We start from the raw sequence: 22,892 nt of genomic DNA on the forward strand, positions 1-22,892 counted from the left end.
ATGGTGGCACAGAATTTTAGTAGACTGAATCATAATGAGCCTGGAAAAGCACTGAAGATAAGTTAGGATAATAGGGACAAATTAAGGAAGTAATTAGGTTGTGGGAACAGGTCAGGGATTCAGCACTCAGGGTTGCAGTCAACAGTTTGAAAAAGACTAAAAGGCAAAAGAAAACAACTCCAAATGTGACTACAGAGGAAGTAAAGGTTATTGATTAGGGGAAAAGACAGACCTTTGAGGAGATGTAAGCAAGAAGGTCAATAGAAGTGGTTCAGTACAAGGAAAGATCAAGAGGGAGAACAAAGCCATGAAAGGAAGACGGCAAGGACAGACTTGGTCACACTGAGTAAAGAACAGCTGGACATACAGAAGACTGGGAAAACATCTGAGGTACTGAATGAATATTTTGCTTCAGTCCTTACAAATGAAAGAAAATGGAGAGTTCCATACTGGGAGAAAGGGAGGGAGGGCAGTGAGATGACAGGAAAGAGAGGGAGGCTGGTTGGATTTAACTGGATTTCATAAAGGAGGCTGAAGTACAAGGACCAGATAAGCTACCTCATGGGGTGTTCAGGAATCCAGCCAGTGTTTTGGCAGACCTCCTATTGCAGGTTTTCAATAGTTCACATACCACTGCAGAAGTGTCTAGGAAATGGAAGAAAGCAACTACAGTACCATTGTAAAAGGGAGAAAGTAGGAAACATCCAGGGAACTACAGGCCTATTAGCCTAATAGCGGTGTCAGGTAAAGTATGGAGATATGACTGAGGGGAAGGCTCATAATGTTTTCAGATGACAATAAACTCCAAATCAGTAATGTGAGTTTCTGTCCAGACGTAGCTGTCAGTCAAACCTGATCCAGTTTATGATAAGGTTATAGGAGAACTCGGCAGGAGACAACCAGTGAACATGTTCTACCAGCCTTTCACCAAAGCCCTTGCTCTGGTCTCAAATAGGAGTCAGCTGCAAATAAGATTAACAGAAAGGAATGGAATTGGGGCATGGTTGAAGGGTAGTATATAAAGGGTAATAGTTTAAAGACTGATGTCAAGAACTAGGAAAGGGACAAGTGAAGTACTACAGAAGTCAGTTCTGGGCCCATTACTCACTCTACGGTGTGTTTGACTCAGACATATCTTTGGGAACAGATAGCAGGACCAACTTGATGGTACAAAGATAGAGGCAGTAGTTGAAGATGGGGAATGCTAAGGAATAATTTTAGAAAGAAATTTTGATATGCAGCTCTGAACAACTTAGCCTGACAGATGAGCCACACTGAAACAAAGCAGTGTCACTGAAAACAGACTAAATATTGTGCGAGCAGACTGATTGGTAACAGGTGCATAGACCATGTCTGTGATGGTTTCAGCACCTGGAAACAGCTTAAAACAATCAGCGCAGATGGGCCATTAATCTCTATTTTTGGAAATGACAGGCTTTTAAGGCCTGCAGTACAAGCTTGCAGGGGAATTGCAGTGTATGCAAGATGCTCCGATGGCAGGAATTGATCTTATTGTAGCAAGTTCTAATCTAAGGGTTGAAGCAATTTAGGTGAACATTTAGCCATTCTGAAGTGGGATTATGTATTATCATACCTCTGCTGTTTGAGGGGTTGCTGAACTCTATACCATCTCTTATCTTTTCAGTGATAGCAAAAGTACTGCTTTATTTCATCATGCATGCCCACCACTGATGTGAACCATTCAGCAGGCTGAAATTGATGGTATACACGTGTGCATGAGCGTGAGCGTGTGTGTGTGTGTGTGTGTGTGTGTGTGTGTGTGTGTGTGTGTGTGTGTGTGTGTATCAACATGCATGCCATGAGCCACACATCAGAATTTCATTTTGAAAGGGTGACAAAGTGGTTTAAATAGAAGCAGTTGAGGTTCATTGCAGACAAATGCGAAGTGCTGCACTTGGACCTCATCACCCTCAGGTAAGATGTACCACTGGGGTGAGTGAATCTGAAACAATAAATCAGGAAAGGAATCTGGGGAATTAATCACACATGGACTGCACCACCAGAAAGATAATGGGAGGGCAGAGGCAGTAGCCAATGGTATGTTGCTGTTTTTAACAGTGGAAACATTTGTAGAAGTGCACCAATACTCTACCACGTTCTGTTCAGGCAAACACGGGTACACTGTGCAGTTTTATGGGGGGAGGGCATAGTAGTGAGATGACTGTATACTGGAAGGAGTCTACAGGAGCATCACCAGAAGGGTGTAAGGGATGGAGGGGGAAGATATGATCATAGTGTACAGGAGCTACAGCTTTTCTCAACAGGGTCCAGGAGAGACAGGGAGTCAGGATTTGGGTGCACAGAGCCATTTTAGGAAGATGCAAAAGGATTGACTTGAACAGGAAGGACAGTGGGGGAGGGCAAAGTGCAGAAACACAATACAGGACCAATGGCTCCCTGGGGCTATGAAAGTGCTTCTTCATGGACATTGTTGTGGAGATGTGAAATTAGATGCAGGAGTCAGTGGAAGAGAGGGAATCCATGGAGATTTTTAAGAGGGTATGATTTAGGTAGGGAAAAGATGAGGGGGTAGGTAGAGATGTAGAGAAGTTAAGATTGTTGAATATATTTTAATTATAGACTGCAGAGGCTCACTACATCCTTTTGCCATCAAACTATCTCTACAAATGTAATATTTGCATGCTTGTTTACAAATACTAGAAATAAACATCTTAATGCTGGCTGACAGGGAATTAAAAGAAGCAGTGCAGGTTTGAATGAAGATGATCTTGCTTGGTGACCAGCTGCTTCACCACCTTAAAAAGCAAAAATGACATCCTGTTTCTGCTCTCTTCTTCACTGAGTCCTTCAGTACTGACCTTCATCTTCCACCAGTAGGTTGTCTAATCCTGACTGCCACATACTGGGCCCTTCTCAGCTTCAGTCCTGACTTCAAAACTAAATAATTCAGTGGCAATCCAATCCGTGGAGTCTGCAGTGCTTACCTGATCCCTAGCTTCTCCAGTAATGACCTCATTCCCAGAGACACTTCCCTATTGTTGACTTTTTCCTGGGCTACAAATGTTGACCCAACTCTGAGGCTTTCCAGTATTGGCTCTATTTTGGGCATTACTAATCTCACCCAGTGCTGTTCCTCCTCCGGGGTCTCCTCTGCTAACCCTTCCACATAGTCCTCTTATTGTCACTGGTCATAAGTCAAGTTTTAGGGAACAGTAGGAATGGACAGTGAACTCCAAGAAGGTGTCAAGATAACATGGTAGAAATAGTAGGGAAGATAACTCTACACAGCTAAAATGGGCAGGGAAATCTCTCCTTGAAAATACAGTTGAAAAATAAATAATTCTGAGGCAGCCCATGGTTATTCCACAGATCTGCTTATGTATGAACTAACCATTATTTTATCTGACAGCAAATATGGAAAAAGCTATTAGCAGTTACAAACCAAGCAGGGAATACAATGTATAATAACATATGGTAACACAGTGTACCATAATCTGCAAAGCTGAACATTTAATTTGCAGCTCCTTTTTACATAAATTCTGTGTATAATTCCAAGGATGAAAGTTTTTAGAACTATTTTCACTTTCCAATCTGTAGAACATAACACTTCCTGTAGAGTCAGCCTACATAACACTTCCTGTAGAGTCAGCCTACATAACACTTCCTGTAGAGTCAGCCTACATGGTATATGACTTGCTAATAAACTGTAGCCTCTCTCAGTTTATACTTGTACACTGTGGGACTCTGAGCAAGTCATTTAACCTGACCAAAGCTTCCACACCACCCTAACCTGGGCATGTGTTCCTAGTTGGCTAATCTTGTTACTCCTTAAAGCCATATCTACCATGGGCTCTTTTTATTTACATACATCATTCAATTTGCTGTATACACTTTTGTTGCATGGTGGTGGCAGTCCCTGTGTTCCTTGTAGTATGGCATTCCCAGTGTTCCTTGCAGTATCAGCAAACTCATAACACCGCATAAGCACAGCCAAGTGGCAAAGAGAAGAGCTATAAACTAACCAAGGGGTGAGAAATGTCCGTCTGGCACTCAGACATAAGTGAGTATTTTTCCATTTGTACATTCATCTGCCTCACTAGTTCCCATTATAGCAGTTGTCAACAAGCCTTTACTCAAGATGGAGATTATCTTCCCAGGGACAGAGAGGACTTTTAAGTCAAAGTAACTGCACAGTTGAATGCTGCCTATAGCCCTTAAAGCTGTAGTAAAAATACCCACATAAATAGATCCTCACTATAGTCAACCTGCACACTCACCAGATTCATACTATGTCAAATGGTATATGATGGTTTATCAATTGCTCCCTATGGCTCGTACATCAATGTACAACCCTCCTCAAAGCTAAATAGTTACCAAACATAGCCCTATCTACTCTTTCACCTGCCACATTAATTTAGAAAATTCTACCCATCCTTCATGAATACATTTCAAATAAAAACCTCTCTAGTAAAAATCCTTGATAATAATACTGTCCTGTTCAACCCCCCCCCCCTCCCCCCCTTTGGCTATTATTCAGTGGAGAAAATCTTTTAAGTAAAATAGTAAAATTAAAAATAAAATTGAAACCACCCACTACTCAGCCTTTGTGGATTCTAGGAGAAGGAGGTCATCAGCATAAATACATGTAGACAGAGACAAACTACTATATGGTGCAAATGTAATATGAAGTCTCAGCAGTGCATTTTTTTGGCAGTAATTTATGTCAATTAAACTTGCTTGGCAAACTCACTGTCTGAGCAGGATTTTAAAATACTTACAGCTTTTCTTTGAATCTTGGACCCATGATGGCCAGATAATCAAAATCTAATCCAGAAGTAACTCAAAATTGTTAGACCTGTTGCCATGCTTTATTACGGGGAATATGTCTTTATAACTTTATAAGTATTTTAATAATTTGAAGAGTAGTTCAGAGTACAAAACTTTCAGTCCATCTCTTGAATTTGATCTGTCAGTTTTCAGATCAATACCATTTTTTCAGCCCAAATTCAGAAATATTTACTCTTTTGTCCTTTCACTGTGAGATTACACAATCCAGGTCTGTGCCATGGGGTAGCCAGGGCCTATTCCAATATTCACTGAGTGCGAAACAGAGAAAGTAATCCTGAATGAGACATTAAACCATCACAAGATGAACCTACACACTCCAATGTGAAATGCAAACCTTCTAGCAATTTGGAGGCTCACTAATCCATCTACAGTATGTCCTTGGGATGTAGAAGGAAAGTAGAGCACCTGGTAAAATCCCACTCTGACACAAGGTGGACAAGCAAACCCCGCACAGCAAGCAGTGCATCTGAGAACCTAAGTGAAAAAAAAAAAAAAAAAAAAGCATCCATATGAAATTACCCTATTACCGAGATGTGAAACACTGACTTATTTTTCATAGAAAAGAGCCACAGTAAGGCTGTGTTGAACTTTGGAGCCTAAAATATTTAAAACGGTATATATCTGGCTTACTCTTCAACCATCTGATTAAAGACTGGTAGGCACTAACTGACCAATGGAAATTTTTCATCTTTTTTCTGTGAAGACTTTCTCCAGCACGCACATTCTGGGAGATGCCCTCTGCACTTCCCATGATGTCAGATTCAAAGATCACCAAATCTAAGAGTAATCTTGTCAATGTTCCATTTGACTGGTGCCAAATAAATGGTATTTAATCAAAAGGTTGATAATTATATAACCAGATAATGCTAGTAACCACCAAATAATATCTTAACCCAATTAATACAGCCTCATAATTTGTCATTTTTCAGTATTTGATCAGAAATGTAGATTACAGTCATTATTTTATCATTTGAGGGATTGCTATTCATCAGAATTACTTTTTGGCAGCCCCAAAAAGATTTCACACTTGGTGAGTAACTTTCCATGTAAAATGTGAAAAGGAATATAGGTTCATATGTAACTACTAGGCTAGCTGCCCTTGCTGGCCATTTTAAGCCTAGCATGTTTCCCTTTAAAGTTGAGAACCAAATCCTGTACCTTGTGTCTGTGAGGTAAATACATTAACCATTATACCAACCCCTTTTGACATCACTGGTTTGCTTAGAAGGTAGAATTTTAAAAACAGTATGATGCAAATTTTCAAAACTTCATTCTAAAGGTATAGTACAACTATTTATCAGATTATGTTCTGAAACATTAGCTGTTTTTGTTATTTTTTTGTTTGTTAGAGGCAAACAATTTTTTATACACCATTTGGAATGGTACATGGTTATTTTCCATCACAGACAGATTACATTTTTCCTAAATCCATCCACCCATCCTTCCACACCACTTTTTTCCACATATGCACATGGGGTTGGGGTGTCACTTCTACAATGATAGTCATCTAGAGAAAAGGTTCAAACCACTGGCTGACTAGTCCTACTGCAGTTGTTCTTTCATACCACACACAAACACACACACACACACACACACACACACACACACACACACACACACACACACACACACACACACAAACAAACACACACAAGCACACTCACAAGTATGACCATTTTAGAGTATCCAATCCCCTACAGCAAGTCTTTGGAATATGAGAGGAAACAGGAGCACCCAAAGAAAACCCACATGAACATAAGGAGGACATGCAGACTCTGTACAGAAGGCACCCCAAATGAGAATCAAACTGGGGGACCTCTTGCTGTAAGGTGACAATGATAACTGCTATGCCACTGAGACGACACCCGATATCACTCATATATGTCACAGAGTAAATCAAACTCTGTCTCAGCTGATAGATTACAATTTTCATGTGTGCTTTACTTTAATTAAACTATTTACAGTACTGTTTAGAACTCCCCAAACATGCTATCCATTTATTCCCTCAATTCTGTCTGATGAAACTTCATCACTCCTATGGCCTGAGCTTTCTTCCCCTTTCTCTCTCTCCCTTTTATCACTAATTCCAGGCAGTCATGGAATGTTTGCAGTTTATTCGGCCATCTTTCCCTTATAGCCTCTCTACCTAACATTGTATTCCAAATTTCAGATTTCATATTGGGAATTTGTCGTCGTGAACGGATATCCTCTCTCTTCTTCTATTATTTCCATCACCGTTCCTACCACTTCTTGCATACCTTACTTAACCACCAATAATTAGAGGGGTCACCAAGTGTTCTAAGTATTACTTCAGTTAAAGTTAGGGTTCGCGTTGAGTAGTAACAAAAATAATTTTATGAACCATGAGGATAGTTTTTTTTTTGTGTGTGTGTAGACTCATGTTACATGGCATATACAAATTTTCATTGAATTTTGTAATATTTATTCATCTACAACGCCTTTTCCCATTTTTGCACATGGGGTCAGGGTGTCACGTCAGCAGTGACAATCACTTACAGCCAAGATTTACACCACCTGGTGGCTAGCTCTGCCACGGCTGTTCTTCCATACCACACAATATGCACACTCACACCTATGAGCAAATTAGAGTGTCAGGTCCACCTACTGCCTGTCTTTGGAATGTGGTAGGAAACGGGATCACCCAGAGGAAACCCACACAAGGAAGACATCTAGACTCTGCACTGAAAGCACCCCAGCCGAGAATTGAACTGGAAAACCTCTTGCTGTGTGGTAACAACACTATCCGCTGTGCCATTAAAAAATTACATTAACAGTAACAGAAAAAATGTATTGAGCATTTGGGTTAAAATATTAACAAAATAATAATGGGTCAGCAGTCAACATAAATGTAGTTTTTGGAGTAGCTTACGCATAAAACATTTGTCATTTTAAGCAGACAGAATGGAAAGGCTTTTTCTTGCACTTTGACTAGTGACACCATCTCAAGAGATTATGGAACATGTTTCTATTGAGAAATGTGTGCTTTATGATGCAATGGAAGAAAGAAAGAAAAGAAATTAAAAAAAAGCAATTTCAATCCAAATCAGGTGCTACATGAAACGGACTACTGTTAAAAAATAAATAAAAAGTAGCTTTCAGAGTTCTGGTGAGAAGTTTATTATTAAATGTAGCTTTAGCATTTATGTGGACTGCTCTTAAAAATATAACACATACAATGCATGCAGTCATTTGATATTAACAATTGTTATGTTTCATTTGACTTTGAGATGTTTAATAACAGTCATAAAACCATCTGTAAAACCCTCTAATACTCTATGAACTCTCTCTAGTAATGATTGAAAAAATGACATTTATGACTGCATTTGTGAAATGCTGCATGCACATAATGATATTCAATGCACAGTATTACTTGTGTGATCAGAACGAACATGATTCAGAAAGTTATGTTTTAGTGAAAATAAAACTTACCAATAACTGTGACATTTTAATTTCTACATTACTTTTAACTTCTAGATGATCCTGCAAGTTTTTCTCCAGTGATTCCAAACAATTTCTGAGAAATTCCTGGATCAAAAGAAAAAAAAATCTGTTGAGCTATTAATCTACTGCTTTGTGTGGCAAAACAACCATGCCTGTTTATGCTTAGCACTTTTGTTTCAATCACGTCCTCTTACATTGTTACGTTTGGCTTTTTGTCACTAAGTTCCATTGGTATAATCTGATATCATAGTTTACTGGCACCTACCATTAGCCCTACCCAAGCCAACATAACCTGTTTTCAACCCTACAACTGATATTACACAGTCTGTCACAAACATTGTAACTTATTATTTTAGAGTCTGCATGATCTGATATTACACAGCCTGGTACCGGTATTACTACCGTCTATTACAAAAATGGACATGGAACATTGTTCGATCAAACTGCTAGCTACATGTGCATCAGTGCTTTTCCACTGCATGGGAACAACTAGTGCAAGCAGTCTGGACTACATAGTCACATATCCTTTCTTCCTCACAGACTTTAAAAGCCAACAAACTGCCACTATTTATTTATTTATTTAGTCTTATTTTACATTTGTTGACCGGACTAGTCCAACTGGATGTATGTCCATTTTCAGTAGAGGCGCGGGGAGAAAAGCTCCACAACTCACAGTAATATTTAAAGCAAATGACATTTTACAAATGCAGGTACAAAACAGATTTTTGCCATTCCTTGTGATTCTGCTTACAGAATCTTAGTACTTGTCAGCTATGGTTAGTCATACAAAGAAATCTCTAATAACACTTTAAACAGTTAACTCACATTCTCTTTATTGTTCATAGAAAAGTAACTAGCTTATACAGGTATGGAGATTAATAACCAGAGATAAGTGAGGTAGTTAATCAGGGTTAGAACAGGGGCATGACCACTGTGATTTAAAGTATGGCTTCAGTTTGCTTTTAAATAGGTTTATTGAGGAAAAGGAGGTTAGATCACTGGGGAGGGAATTCCAGGTTTTACCAACAGTGTTAGAGAACAGAGAATCACCAGCCAAATTTTACTTATTTGTACCAGTAGTTTATTTAATGAGCATAGGGTCTTGAGGTTATTATAGGGAGTGATAAGGTTTGTAAGTATAGGTGTGTTAGTAGGTTGATATAGGATTTTGTGGGCAACTGTTAGTTGGTTGAATAGTAGTAGATTTGGCAACTCTAACCATCCTAGCTGTTGAAGATTGTTACAATGATGGGTTCTGTAGGTAGACCTAGTTGCAAATCTGGCCAATATTGTTGTAGGACATAGCCAGCTTGTTAAAGTTGCTTTTACATAGTTTAGTATATATATATATATATATATATATATATATATATATATATAGGGGAAGCGTAAAGAAGGGTAGAGATTAAGTGGGTAAGGGCAATAGTGGTCCTGGCTAATGGTGTCAGAAAAGGTTTGATCCTGTAGAGGGAACCCAATTTTTTGTTGACTGTTTTTATAGTACTGTTAATATGGGAATCATAGGTAAGGTTGTTATCTATTAGTACCCAAAGTAGTTTAGTAGTAGTATCAGGAGATATAATAGTACCATTGCTTGATGTAACATTAAAATTAAGAGGGGGGGGCCCTACGGGTGGGAGTGAAAAGTAACAGTTTTGTTTTTTTGGGGTTCAAGATGAGACACTGGTGCAGTACCATTTTTCGACTGTATTAAACACATTTTGGGTTAGGTACTGTAGGTCTGCTGGAGAAGTAGCAGAGCATATTAATGTGGAATCATCCGCGTATTGGATACAGGTAGCCTGAGGTATTGCAGAATGTAGGTCATTTATAAAAATAGAAAATGGAAGAGGACCCAATATGGAGCCTTGAGGGACACCAAGGGCTATTGGGAGGTGGGGATACGTTATTTTTCCATAGAACAGCCTGCTGCCTGTTGATTAAGTAAGAGTGGAACCATTGTATAGCCATAGTGTCTAGTGGCAGGTTTTTGAGTATGTTTATGAGTAAGGTGTGGTTAACCATATCAAATGCTTTTGACAGATCGATAAAGAGGGCAGAGGATAGAGTGTCGTTATTGCGATTTTTATTAATACAGTTAGAAAAGGATAGAAGAGCAGAGGTGGTGATATGAAATGGCCTGAAACCATGTTGACAGCTAGTAAGTTGTTTTCTAATAGGTAGTTTAACAGTTGTTTATGAAAGCATTTCTCCATAATTTTTACCAGTGGAGATAATATGGCTATAGGTCGATAGTTTGATAAATCATTAGAGTTACCTCCTTTATGCAGGGTGATATGTGAAATTTTCCAGATTGTTGGGATAGTTCTTTCAGTAATGGTTCTATTAATCAGGATGGATATGGGGTAGGCTATGGCTTTTGCAGCTTTTTGCGGGTATTCTGCAGGGAGTAGGTCTGCAGAGAGGGTGGTAGGTTTAAGTTTTTGGATAAGTGTACAGACAAGGGATGTAGGAACACGTTGAAAGTGAAATGATGGGGAGGGGTTAGAGATGGAGGTGGATGAAGATGAGGTGTCAGAGGATAGCCGATTTGCTAGAGATTGAATGGTCTTTATGAAGAATGTGTTAAAGGTAGTGGCTATTTGCTTGGGACTATTGTGATCAGAGCCTAAAGGGGTGGGCATGACTGAATAGCCTGGGTGTAGGAGTTTATTGATGCCTGACCAGAATTTTTGTGGTTTGTTTTGTTTTGGTGGGTTTGTTGGAGCTGAAAGTAGAAGTTTTGTTTGTCTAACAGTATGGCTTTTTTTGTTTCATTACTTAGCTGTCTAAACTTTAACTGATCAGCAGGGCTTTTAGTAGTACGCCAATTGGCCCAGAGTTTATTTCTAAGGAAGATTTTTTGTTTGGCAGCTTTAGAGAGCCAAGGGGCTGGTTTTGTCCTAGTTCTAATTGTGCGTGTTGGTGCATGGTAGTCTAGAATAGCTAAAAATTTAGAATTAAAGTATTTCACTGTTTCTTTCAATGGTAGGTGTTTCAGGGGTGACCAGTCACATGCTTTAAGTTCTTTTTGAAAGCTGTCAGGGTTAAAATATTTGTTGGTTCTTATTGTCCTGTAGGTGGTTGGATTTTGAATGTCACTTTTATATCTGATTAAGAAGGTGAGTGAGTGGTCACTCATATCTTCAGGGAGGGTCCCTACTTTGTAATTTTGGTGATGACTATTTATGAGACTCCAATTGAGGGTGCTTTCTTTGTTATTAAGATTATTGGTCCTTGTGGGGGATGTAATGGTTTGAGTGAAGGTGTGTAGGTTAATGTGAGTAGAAGGCTGTTCAGAGGTACAGCTCTTCCAGTTGATATTAGTACTATGGTTTCTTGTGGGTAAGTAGTGGAAAGCCAACTAAGAATATTCTCTAGGGTGTTGGTGTTATTGCCTGGAGGAAGGTAAATACAGATGATATAGATAGATTTATATTTGTTAAGTTGAGTTAAGTTGAATCCTGGATATGAGAATTTCTGCATTACTAGTTAATGGTGGTTTAGTGTCTACAGAGGTCACCTTTAATTCAGATTTATACAGGATAGCTACTCCCCCACCCTTCTTAGCTTTACGTTCTAGTCTCAAGATATTGTATCCAGGTGGAATAAACTCATCGTCTTGTGTTGATGCCTTGAGCCATGTTTCAGTGAGACATAGGATGCCAAATTAATGTACATGCATGAGGGCATGTAGGTGGGCAACTTTATTATTTATGCTCCGAATATTAAGATGGGCTATTAGGAATGAGTTAGAGGGTCTGGTGAGCAATTGTGTGTTGGTAGAAGTTGGAGTGTTGGGCTCCGTAGCTGTGGTGGAGTATGGGCCAGGATTTAGGTGGATGTCACCATCTATTAAGGAGTGAACTTGAATTCTCAGTGTAAGTTTTAGTAGTTTATATATTAGGTTCTGGAATTTTCTAGCTTTTGAACTATAGTATTTAATGTGAGTCAGTCTATGATATTTAGCTGGTAAGTAGTTAGGTGAGCTCGGTATGTTTGTTTGGCTATGTGAACTATAAGTGTTGGAGTAGAGGTTTGCCTCATGGGGCAATGGAATCCTTGGCAGTTAAGATGCTCATAGAATGTAAGTAGGTAAGGAATGGATAGAAAGTATATAAGTGAGAGTAAGAGTAGGGACTTAAGGTGTGGTGGGTTGGATGTAGTGGACATAGTAGGAGTGTAATATATAGGATATTGTATAGCGATAGGTCCTGTTTGTATTATATGTTACTGATTATTGGGATGTAGGTTATATCACTTTAATGACTTGGAGCATGTGATTGTTGGTGTGGCTGGGGGTGTGGCTAGGGTGTTTAAATATAGACATACTGGGGGCTGGTGGAAATTGGGGGCAGGGTAGGGGAGCAGAGTGAGCCCGTAGAGCAAACGGAGCGGGTAGAGCCAGTAAAGGACTAAAGTCAGTGAAGACAATCAGTGGAGTGCTGACTGCTAAGGTAAGTTTAAGGGGAGATAATGGGCAGGTCACTTAAGAAATGTACAGTAAATAATAGAAGGGTAGAGCGGAACCGCAAGATAGAGAAGTATACTAAAAACTGGGTGCCTGAGAGTTACAAATTAAGATAGTAAGACAGTTATGCAAGGAGATTAGACCTGGGAAGAGGGTGCCAGCTAGTGGGCAAAGGATGTATTGCAACCATGGCTACACGCAGGGCTAGCAGGTTTAGAGGTAAAGGAAGGGAAAAAAAAGGAGGTATATGCAGAGGCTGTAAGAGGGGAAGGTATGGAAGTTGGGAGAAGAGAAGGATTTGGCTGCTGGCTGTCCTGGCTAGGGGGGTGTACGTTAAACACCTGGAGTTATTTAACAAATGTAATCTTTACAAACAATGGTTTTATTAAGCATACTTTCTTTTAGCCTTGAGGGAATGATGCCCAGAGAGAGGTTTGGCTATGTTCCTTAGCTTGAGGTAGAGACAGCAATCTTAGACATGGCAATATCCCAAACCCAGTACAGGCCAGGCGGGTTGGAGAGTTTCTTTTATCCTTGAGGGAATGATGCCCAGAGAGAGGTTTTGCTATGTTCCTTAGATTGGGGAAGAGACAGCAATCTTAGACAGGGCAATATCCCAAACCCAGTACAGGCCAGGCGGGTTAGAGAGACAAGGTGTGGACACTGGAGGCAGGAACGCTCAGCAGCCAGGAGTTAGTCCAGAAACTGTAACTATCTTATGAAGTCATTTATCCGGGGAAAACTATCAAACACAGTGGTAAGAAGACAATAGCCTGTAGCTCTACAGTAGTCTTGCATGCAAATATGATAGTCCAGAAGTGAAGTTAATGCAAATTAGTCATGTTGCCTTCCCTGGAAATTTTACTGTTATCTGAAAATTATGGTAGAGACATTCAAAGAATATTTCTACAGCACTAGGGAAGCAACTAAGGGAAGGAAGTGTACACCATCTTTTGACAGGGTAGACCCATTCACTCCTATGGCAGAAGTGGTGTGATTAACACTGCTAAGCACATGTCTGTGTGTGTGTGTGTGTGTGTGTGTGTGTGTGTGTGTGTGTGTGTGTGTGTGTGTGTGTGTGTGTGTGTATGTTTCTGTAGAGGCATTATTGTAGCTGTCTAGATGTGTGTGTGTGTGTGTGTGTGTGTGTGTGTGTGTGTGTGTGTGTGTGTGTGTGTGTGTGTGTGTGTGTGTGTGTGTGTGTGTGTGTGTGTGTGTGTGTGCCCAGAGGCAAGATTGTAACTGTCTGGGTGTATGTATGTGTGTGTGTGTGTGTGTGTGTGTGTGTGTGTGTGTGTGTGTGTGTGTGTGTGTGTGTGTGTGTGTGTGTGTGTGTGTGTGTCTTTGTGTTTGTTAGCAGATGCATGTGTAACCATGTTACATGGATTGATATGCAGAACACTGGTATTATTAGGTCTTATTACTGTTGCTTCAAAGACAGAATAATGATCTCCTAATAAGATGTTGCTTAATGCAGCTTTATCGTGTCTCTGAATTGCAGACTATTACCATTATTCTGCTGGGCACACCGCCTTGTTCAGATGGTGCAGGTGGTGATGTTTCTCTGAATCCCTACCATAAACTGCACATAAATACATACGACGTAAGCCGCACATGAATACAGGAAACTGAGACTAGTCAGAAAGAACACTAAAATAAATAGATGAGTATCAGAATCTGCTTACATAAAACTGTTAGAAAATGCCACGTCAGTATAATAAAATATATAAACTTATGTTTTAAGTCATGCAACCTAATCACAGTACTGCTTGAATAACCTGTGTCCTACGGTAAAACGTTAAACTACATATTACAAGTACCTGGAAAAAAGTACAACAAAATTAGAAGCAGAACTGGAGTCTAAATGATCTCAGTATAAAAGAATTGATTCACAGTGCACTGTGTTCATATACTGAAGATGGTAATATTTAGCATTCTGTTAATTCCCATAGGATACTGGCCTACATGTCACTTTGGTTAGTAATCTTTCAGTTGTTTATTTAATTTTCAAGGCTACTGGAAAAAACAGAACTAGAGAGTAGATTCCAGACTTAAGAAGAGTTACGCCTCAGGTACTGAGTTTTAGACTGTGTTGGTGTTAATCTTGACCCAGAGTTATCAAGATACAGTTGTTCGGAATAGCAAACATTAAAATACTACACTATTGGCTTCTGGTCTGAATACAAAGCTGTGCGAAGGAGTCCGTCACCCACATTCAAGGAAGATAATTAACATACCTCTTCAGTCAGATAAGAATAAAGCAATAAAGCAGAGAACTACTTCCCTTTGCTGTTCTTAAATATCAACCCTGAATATGACCAAAGCTGTATAGGTGAGTAGGAGTCAAACATTATTTGCTTTTCTAAAGAGTATGTACATTGTTTTGTATGAAAATGATGTCAAATTCCAATTTTTCTGTGCTATGTGTTGTGTATAACAGCAAATACTTAACCCATTAAGATGCAAACTTTTCTTTTAAAGCAATCTTACAGTCTTTTGCCAAAAACTTATATTGTAAGAGAGATGATGCTAGCTGATACAGCACTCTACTGGAAAACCAGAACCTTATCTGTGGAGCAAATTGCTCTGAGCTTTCTCCATAATAGTTATATTATTTATAGACACTTACAACAGGTCAGTGTGACCATCCTATACGTGACGTTAGCACATCTGAGCAATGCACAATATGTTCCTCTAAGGGCAACTTTGAAAAAGAAATTTGCAACCATAGCTAAGGATATCCATAAAGCATTCTTCAGCTATAAGAACCAAACTGGAACCAGGAATATAAAACAAACCAAAACACCCCAATCCCAAGTGGTGGCAGCAGGCCAAAGAAGAAATTAAAGTGCTGGAGTGCACAAATAAAAAGGCAGAAGATGAACTGTTAAGTAAATCCTTTAATTCACTGTTAAAAGAGCTTTCATCCCTCTCCATACAGGAACTTTATCAGCATTAAAAGCAGTCACTAAAACAACCTTTATATACTCTAGTTTAAAAACGTTATACATTAGTAACTTAATAAAAATAATGTGAGTCAATTAACAACGAATATATAAATAAGTAAATATTGCAAGGTACATAATCAATTCACATTAAACCTCTAAATATTTTAACAATGGATCAATTGAACATGTTTCACTCAAGCCTGGGAAATTCATGGCATTTAATTTTAATTGCCATTTTAATTCGCATTTGTTTAATGTTCATTGGTAATATATAACCCTGCATATCTTTCTTAATTTGTTCGATGACTGTGAATTTAAAATAATGTGTTGGGTAGTCATAAATATGTCTGTATAAGGCATTAGTATTTTTACATTTCCTGATGTCTAGAAGGTATTCATACACTCTTTCTTTTAGTTTTCTAGATGTTTTTTTCCACATAGAAAGCAAGCCAAAATACACAACATGCTACATAAACAACTTGTGATGACTCACATGTAAAATGGCCATTGATTTTATATAGTGTCTCTCTAATGAAGACATTGTCCATAATCAGTATGTGTGGGCACTAAGAGCAGTGCCCACATTTAAAGATGCCGATTACCTCATTCACACTTGTTTTATTTCACTCTAATAATTCTTTAAATGGCCTGTCCTTCCAATACACAGCATAAGGTTTATCTCCCAATAATTTAAGTATTTGGTTATCAGATGAAAAAGCAGCCCATTTTTTTTAATTTAGACAGTTAAAAATACTATAACTGTCTATAGAGATGGTGGAGATAAACATTTTCTGACTGCTTCTATTATCTGTTGGTACATTTATTACCTTTGTTATTTCATTAGAAACTACAATGTTGTACTGACTATTATCCACCATGGTCTTGCTGAGTAGTGGGGTGTATACACCATTAGTTCTCTTGAATACAACTTCCTCTATAATTTCTGTTAGAAATCTTATGGGATACCCCCTCTTATAAAACATGCCCAATAGAACATCACATTCATTGACAAAGGTGTTATTATCTGAAATCATCCTTGTTAGATCCAATGATTGTCCGTTGACTGTGGCTTTTTTTCTGATGTTTAGAATGCCAACTACAGTACTGGAGATAACTGTATGAGAAAGTTGGTTTCCTGTATATATTTGAGCTGAAACATTCTTCATCCAAATGTTTGGAAATTCACTATCCAGAATGGTGATTTTATCTAAAATTATATGTGTGTGAGAACTTTCGGAACTCTGTGGTGTGTGTGTGTGTGTGTGTGTGTGTGTGTGTGTGTGTGTGTGTGTGTGTGTGTGTGTGTGTGTGTGTGTGTGTATATATATATATATATATATATATATATATATATATATATATATATATATATATATATATATATATATAAGGCAGGACCCAGACATGTGCTGAAGTAGCAGTGGATGGCAACACACACACTGATCGTGCAAAAATAGCTAACCTATTAGCTGACAGTTTGGCAAAAATTTCAACCCCCTGTCTCCTCCAAACATTCCACAAAGCATTCCCTCTACATCTCCCCCACCTAACATTTCCAAAGAGCAAGTCATTAATGCTCTCTCCAAGACCAAAAACACAGCCTCTATGGGACTGGGTGGCATCCCAGTTGCATTTAAAATGGTCTAAAACATGGGTTAGCAACTAAATTATGTACTCTCTTCAACCACAGCCTGAGTACTGGTTTTGTCCCTGCTGAATGGAAAACGGCAACCGTCATCCTCCTTCATAAAGGCGGTACAGCAACAGACCCTGGGAACTATAGACCCATAAGCTTAACCAGCCTTATCTGTAAGGCCATGGAACAAATCATCATGGACCTTATAAATAAGGGGTCTATATTAGAACACAGAACATTCAAAATGTTGAGTGTTCTAATATCGAACCTGAGCAATCGAAAAAAAAAAAAAAACATTGAACATTCGGAACAGCAAATATTTTCCTACGGAAAAAAATTGCTGTTCCAAAACACATACACACAACACAAGCACACCAAACAAATAGCAATCCACACACATACACCTAAACTCTTACACCTAACCCTACACTAAACTATACATACACCACTAACTATCCACTTACCTTAACCCAAACCCTAACCCTAAGTTCAGTCACTACTGCACAGTCACCTCACCCGCGCCCTAACCCTAACTCACCTAACCTGCCCTAACCCACACATCCACACAATTGCACACTTACCTGACCCGTGCCCTAACCCTAACTCACCTAACCCACCCTAACCCACACGTCCACACAATGGCACACTTACCTGAACCTGACCCGTAACTTTCCACCAGAGCACTGAAAATACGGAAGCAACAGAAACGGACAACCAAATTCTTTCCCTAGGAAATAATTTGGTTTCCTGTTTCTTTGATATTTTCAGCGTTCACTGAAAACGGGTCGATATTAGAACACTCGACATTTCAAATGTTCAGTGTTCTAATATAGACCCTATATAAGGATATAGATGACTTCCAAACCCTTGATCTGGCACAGTTTGGTTTTGTCAAAGACAAGTCATGCCTATTAAACCTAGTGGACTTCTTCAAAAATGTCACCAGAGCCAAAGACAAATGCAAATCTCTGCAAACAGCCTACCTTGACTTAGCCAAGGCTTTCAACATAATCCCATATTTGGGCATCATTGATAAACTCTCCCAGTTGAATATCAACCCTTATGTCATCAGGTGGGTTACTAACTGGCTCACCGACAGATCACACTCAAAGTTGGGGACTTTACCTCAACCAGCAGACCTTTCACCAGTGGGGTTCCACAGGGGTCAGTGCTAGGGCCCCCATAGTTTGGAATATACATAACATAAGAAGATCAGGCCAAAACAGAGGAGTTGTGGCTGACTAAGTTTGCTGATGACTACAAATTATGTGCAATCATTGAATCCCCAAACTATGTCAATATACTTCAAGAGGGACTTACACAAACCAATGATTGGTGCCAAAGCCATGGACTCAAACTCAATGCTAAAAACTGCATTATCATCCCCTCTAGTAAAAATGATATCCCTGCAGACTATCATATAAATAATAACACCAAAGCAAAAAAATGGCAGGAACACTACAGCTTCACACAATAAAAGTATTTATTTGTAAAAAAAGGACCAGATAAGCGCTTTCACATTGTAAAACCAATGCTTCTTCAGATCATAAAAACACAAAGTCACAACTCAATTTAAAAATAGTTGGATGTTCAATCAACTATGTTAATTCATCACTTCATTAAACCAATTTCCTCCCCTTCAATACAGGTTTTAAAGAGACATAAGCATTAATGCCAGGATATTTATCAGCCTTTAGTCTCAAGATCCATTTAAGCTCTACTGTTTCAGTATAGTTAGTGAGATCACCACCCCCCGGTGATCCACATGCACTATTTGTAGTACTCTAAAAACAAACTCATGACCAACATTTTCTTTAATATGTTTAGCTAGCGCATTGTTCATATTACAAGTCCTAATCCTATAAGAATGACTACACATTCTGTATTTTAATCGTTTATTGGTCTTACCAAAGAATCCTGTACAGGACTTGCATGTAGCTAAATAAATCACATCTGCTGTACTACAATCTGCATAGAATTTGGGACTAAAAATATATTTCATTCATGGATGTTTGAACACTTGTTCTTGTGAAATATATGTACAGGCTCTGCAATGCCTGCAACTATATGTACCAAGTCTGGCAGATAGCAAGTTACTTGACCTAGTATTACAATTCCCTGTGCACAGTTGTCTCTTCAAGTTTAAACAATTTTTATATATAAAAGAGGGATTGTTCCCAACTATTTTAGCTGTCTTGTTGTCACTTGTGAGTATTCCCCATTTTTTTCGTATAATATTACATACAAATACTACATCATTTGTATACTTCAAACCAAGTCTAAGTTTACTGAGAGAGCTCCTATCCTTATGGGCACTAGAAGCACGTCTAGAGAAGTATGGGGCAGCAATGTTTTTTCTATCCTTGACCACCCTCTCTTTATACTGTGTAAGAAGGTCTTTCTTATAGCCCCATTTAAAAAAATGTTGACTCAATGCATCAATATTTTGATGAAAAGCTTCTTCTTGTGTGCATAGCCTAGAGGCTCTCATGTGTTGGCCTCTTACTACATTAGGATATATATGCCCGGGGTGCATACTATCAAAGGACAACTAACTATTTTTCCAACACCCCTTTCGGAATAAATTGGTATCTATCTGACCCATTTGGTTAACCATTAATTGTACATCCAAAAAATCTATTTTGTTCTGTGACATGGACATAGTAAACCTCAAAAATTCAGTTTTATGGTTAATGTAGTGAAGAAAACCATCCAAATCTTCTTGGCCCTATCCCCACAAGATAAAAACATCATCCACAAAACGACGGTAAAATCTAATGTGTGGTCTGTATATATTGTTATTGTCAAGCACAAATTGTTCCTCCCATGGATTCATTACTGCATTTGCATAAGAATTTGCACAGGGAGTGCCCATAGCCACCCCCCATTTTTGTGAATATAAGCAGTCACCATAAAAAAATATTATTGTTTAAAACCAAATTCAGGATGCACATAAATAAATTCACTACATCAAGGGTCACAAGAAAAAAACTCTGTTATATCACCACACCTCTCCAAAAATATGAAGAGGTCAGTTAAAAATTGCTCAGTGTCCCTAAGTACAACCGAGAGCGAAGCCAACATTGTCTTAAGCTTATTTTCCACATATAAAGAACATGTTTGTGTGACCCATCCTTCCTCTGACACAATCAAACATATTGTTGGTTTAAATAAAGATTTATGAACCTTAGGAAGGGCCTTTATCAATGGTATCTTAGGTTCAGTCACATACAAAAAAATCAAACAAGTCACGGTCAATGGACGTTTCCATAAATAGTTCATATAAGGTACTATGTACATAATCAATAATAGATCTGACCCTCTCCATGCTGATCTGTACATATGTTGTATCCTCATTCAGCATGGCAAGCATACTCAAATTTTACTCTTTGTGATTCATAACTACCATGGATCCTCTTTTATCAGAGGGTCTGATGCTTATAGCCTGATTATTCTTTAAATCATTTGGGGCTTGGTGATGTGATGCTGTTAAATTATAATAACCCTTAGCCCTTTCTCCATGCATGTATTCACATAACCCATTTTCACACATTTTTATAAAACACTGTACATGTAAAGGCATAGATGGAACAAAAACACTTGGCCCCCTGAATCGAGGTCTGTTAGTAGCATTATTATTTTCATTAAACATTAGTTTTAAAGTCAAATTCCGACAAAAAAAGTCTTAAATCAGTCAGAACATCACTCACCTCAGATTGTACAAAAGGAATAAAGCTGAGTCCCTTATTCAGAACAGATAGTTTTGCTTCAGTCAAAACATGGTCAGAAAGGTTGTACACTATGCAGTTCACCTCTTCATCTTGCATATTCCCTGTGGGCGCTCATTGGAATGTTTCCTCTTGTGGCTCTCTCTGCTGAGTGAACGATAGATGACTTCACCATCACTGGTAAGGGATGAAAACCCTGTTTCTCAGTTGGTCTTTCTTTTTCTCTTATTATTCCATTGTACTGTGTTACCTCCAGACATCAAATTACTCGATTGTGGACCATCATGCACTAAAGGGTTATTCAATGCAACATTCTGTACACTATTATAAGAAAGCAGCACATCAGTTCTTATGGTAGCATCATCTGCTCCTTCTACATCCTGCCCCAGTCTAAGCTCTTGATTTTCTGGCACTGTCATATTATTCTGGTTGAGCTCAGGAGCCCTTTGCTGGCCACCTCTCTTATCTGTTGTTCTTGGCCATACAAAAATATGGCCAGATACAAAGTCATTATAATCTCTTATCATTTTTCCAGTTTTTATGCGTTGAAGTTTCAGTCCATAATTAGACACATTGGTGAAGATATTTTCTAGAGTATGCATATACCTTTCACCTTTGAAGTGCTGCTCACTATTTAGCCTGCATGCTTCCACTGCCTCTAATAAACTTTGTTCAAAAGGCAGAAGATATTCAATCCACAGGTTGATGTATTTAAAGCTTAAGTCTAAGTTCATTTGTTGCCATTGTTTGAGTAAGTCTGCATGCATTTCACCATAACTAGGCATACAAAGCACTCTTAATCCCCTAGGGATGATTTTATAGTGCAGACAAGCCTCCAAATGGAGGTGTTGCCATTGTTGTCTCTTTAACTTAAACAAATTGTCTTCCAGTTCTCTTAGAAGTCTCAAAAACTCACTCAGGAAAGTCATTACTTACAGGTTCTTTCTCTTTAAAAGTTTCCACAAAATTGAGACCAATAAGTGTATTCTCAGGTAAGTTTATCACCTTACTCCATCTCTGCTGCAAGTTTCTGCTTGAAGGATTATATTACAGTTCTACGATTGCTGTCTCAGCCATGTCCAGGGAGGAACTCAAAAGTAGAATCAAGGCAAACACAAAAACTAAGTCCAAGTCACTGATAAAAGTAACTGCCAGATAAACACCGAAAATCCAAAGCAAAAAATTGGCAGGAACACCACAGCTTCATACAATAAAAGTATTTATTTGTGAAAATGGACCAGATAAGCACTTTCACATTGTAAAACCAACACTTCTGCAGATCATGAAAACATAAAATCACAACTCAGTTTAAAAACTTTCTTTCTTTCCTTGCTGTATTAAATCATTTTAATGCAAAGCATTTATTCTGTAAAATATTTACAGGCATAGGTTGTAATAAAATGTAACATACTGTTTGATCACAGCACTACAACTAGGTAGGATTATGGGAGTGATTTTAGCAATAATAATGATAGTTGTGGTTTTAACCCCCCCACCCCCAAAAATTGTTCTGTTGTGTGCTGCAGGTGATGCTGGCTGCCCCTTGAACTCTGGCTTAAGACCCCAATGTGTAAACTTGAAACCATTGTGGGGATGAATTTCAACACTGCTCATGCCCATATATGTAATATTACAGAGTGTGCGATTGGGCTACTGAAGGCATAGTTTTAATCCCTGGCTACATCGGGGGGGGGGGGTCCCTAAAGTACTCAGCATTGCTGTACAAAATGATATTATGAAGGCAGGATCTGCATCCTTATTTGATGGCTGCAATACATCATCTACCAGTAGGTACAGGAGAAGCCAATTACAGTTAT

The 22,892-nt window shown here is 38.6% G+C and overlaps 1 protein-coding gene across 1 annotated transcript in view; it reads right to left on the reverse strand.

Moving 5' to 3' along the window:
• LOC122790960 (E3 ubiquitin-protein ligase TRIM39-like) overlaps positions 1–22,892 on the reverse strand; it is a 122,685-nt gene that overhangs the window by 18,273 nt on the left and 81,520 nt on the right. The window contains exon 3 of the mRNA XM_044058680.1: positions 8,281–8,376. Coding sequence (XP_043914615.1) covers positions 8,281–8,376 — 96 coding nt within the window. The remainder of the gene's footprint in view (positions 1–8,280; positions 8,377–22,892) is intronic.

This window comes from Protopterus annectens, chromosome 16.part0 (assembly GCF_019279795.1).
Source record: "Protopterus annectens isolate FY-2018-M chromosome 16.part0, PAN1.0, whole genome shotgun sequence".
NCBI classification, from domain to species: Eukaryota; Metazoa; Chordata; order Ceratodontiformes; family Protopteridae; genus Protopterus; species Protopterus annectens.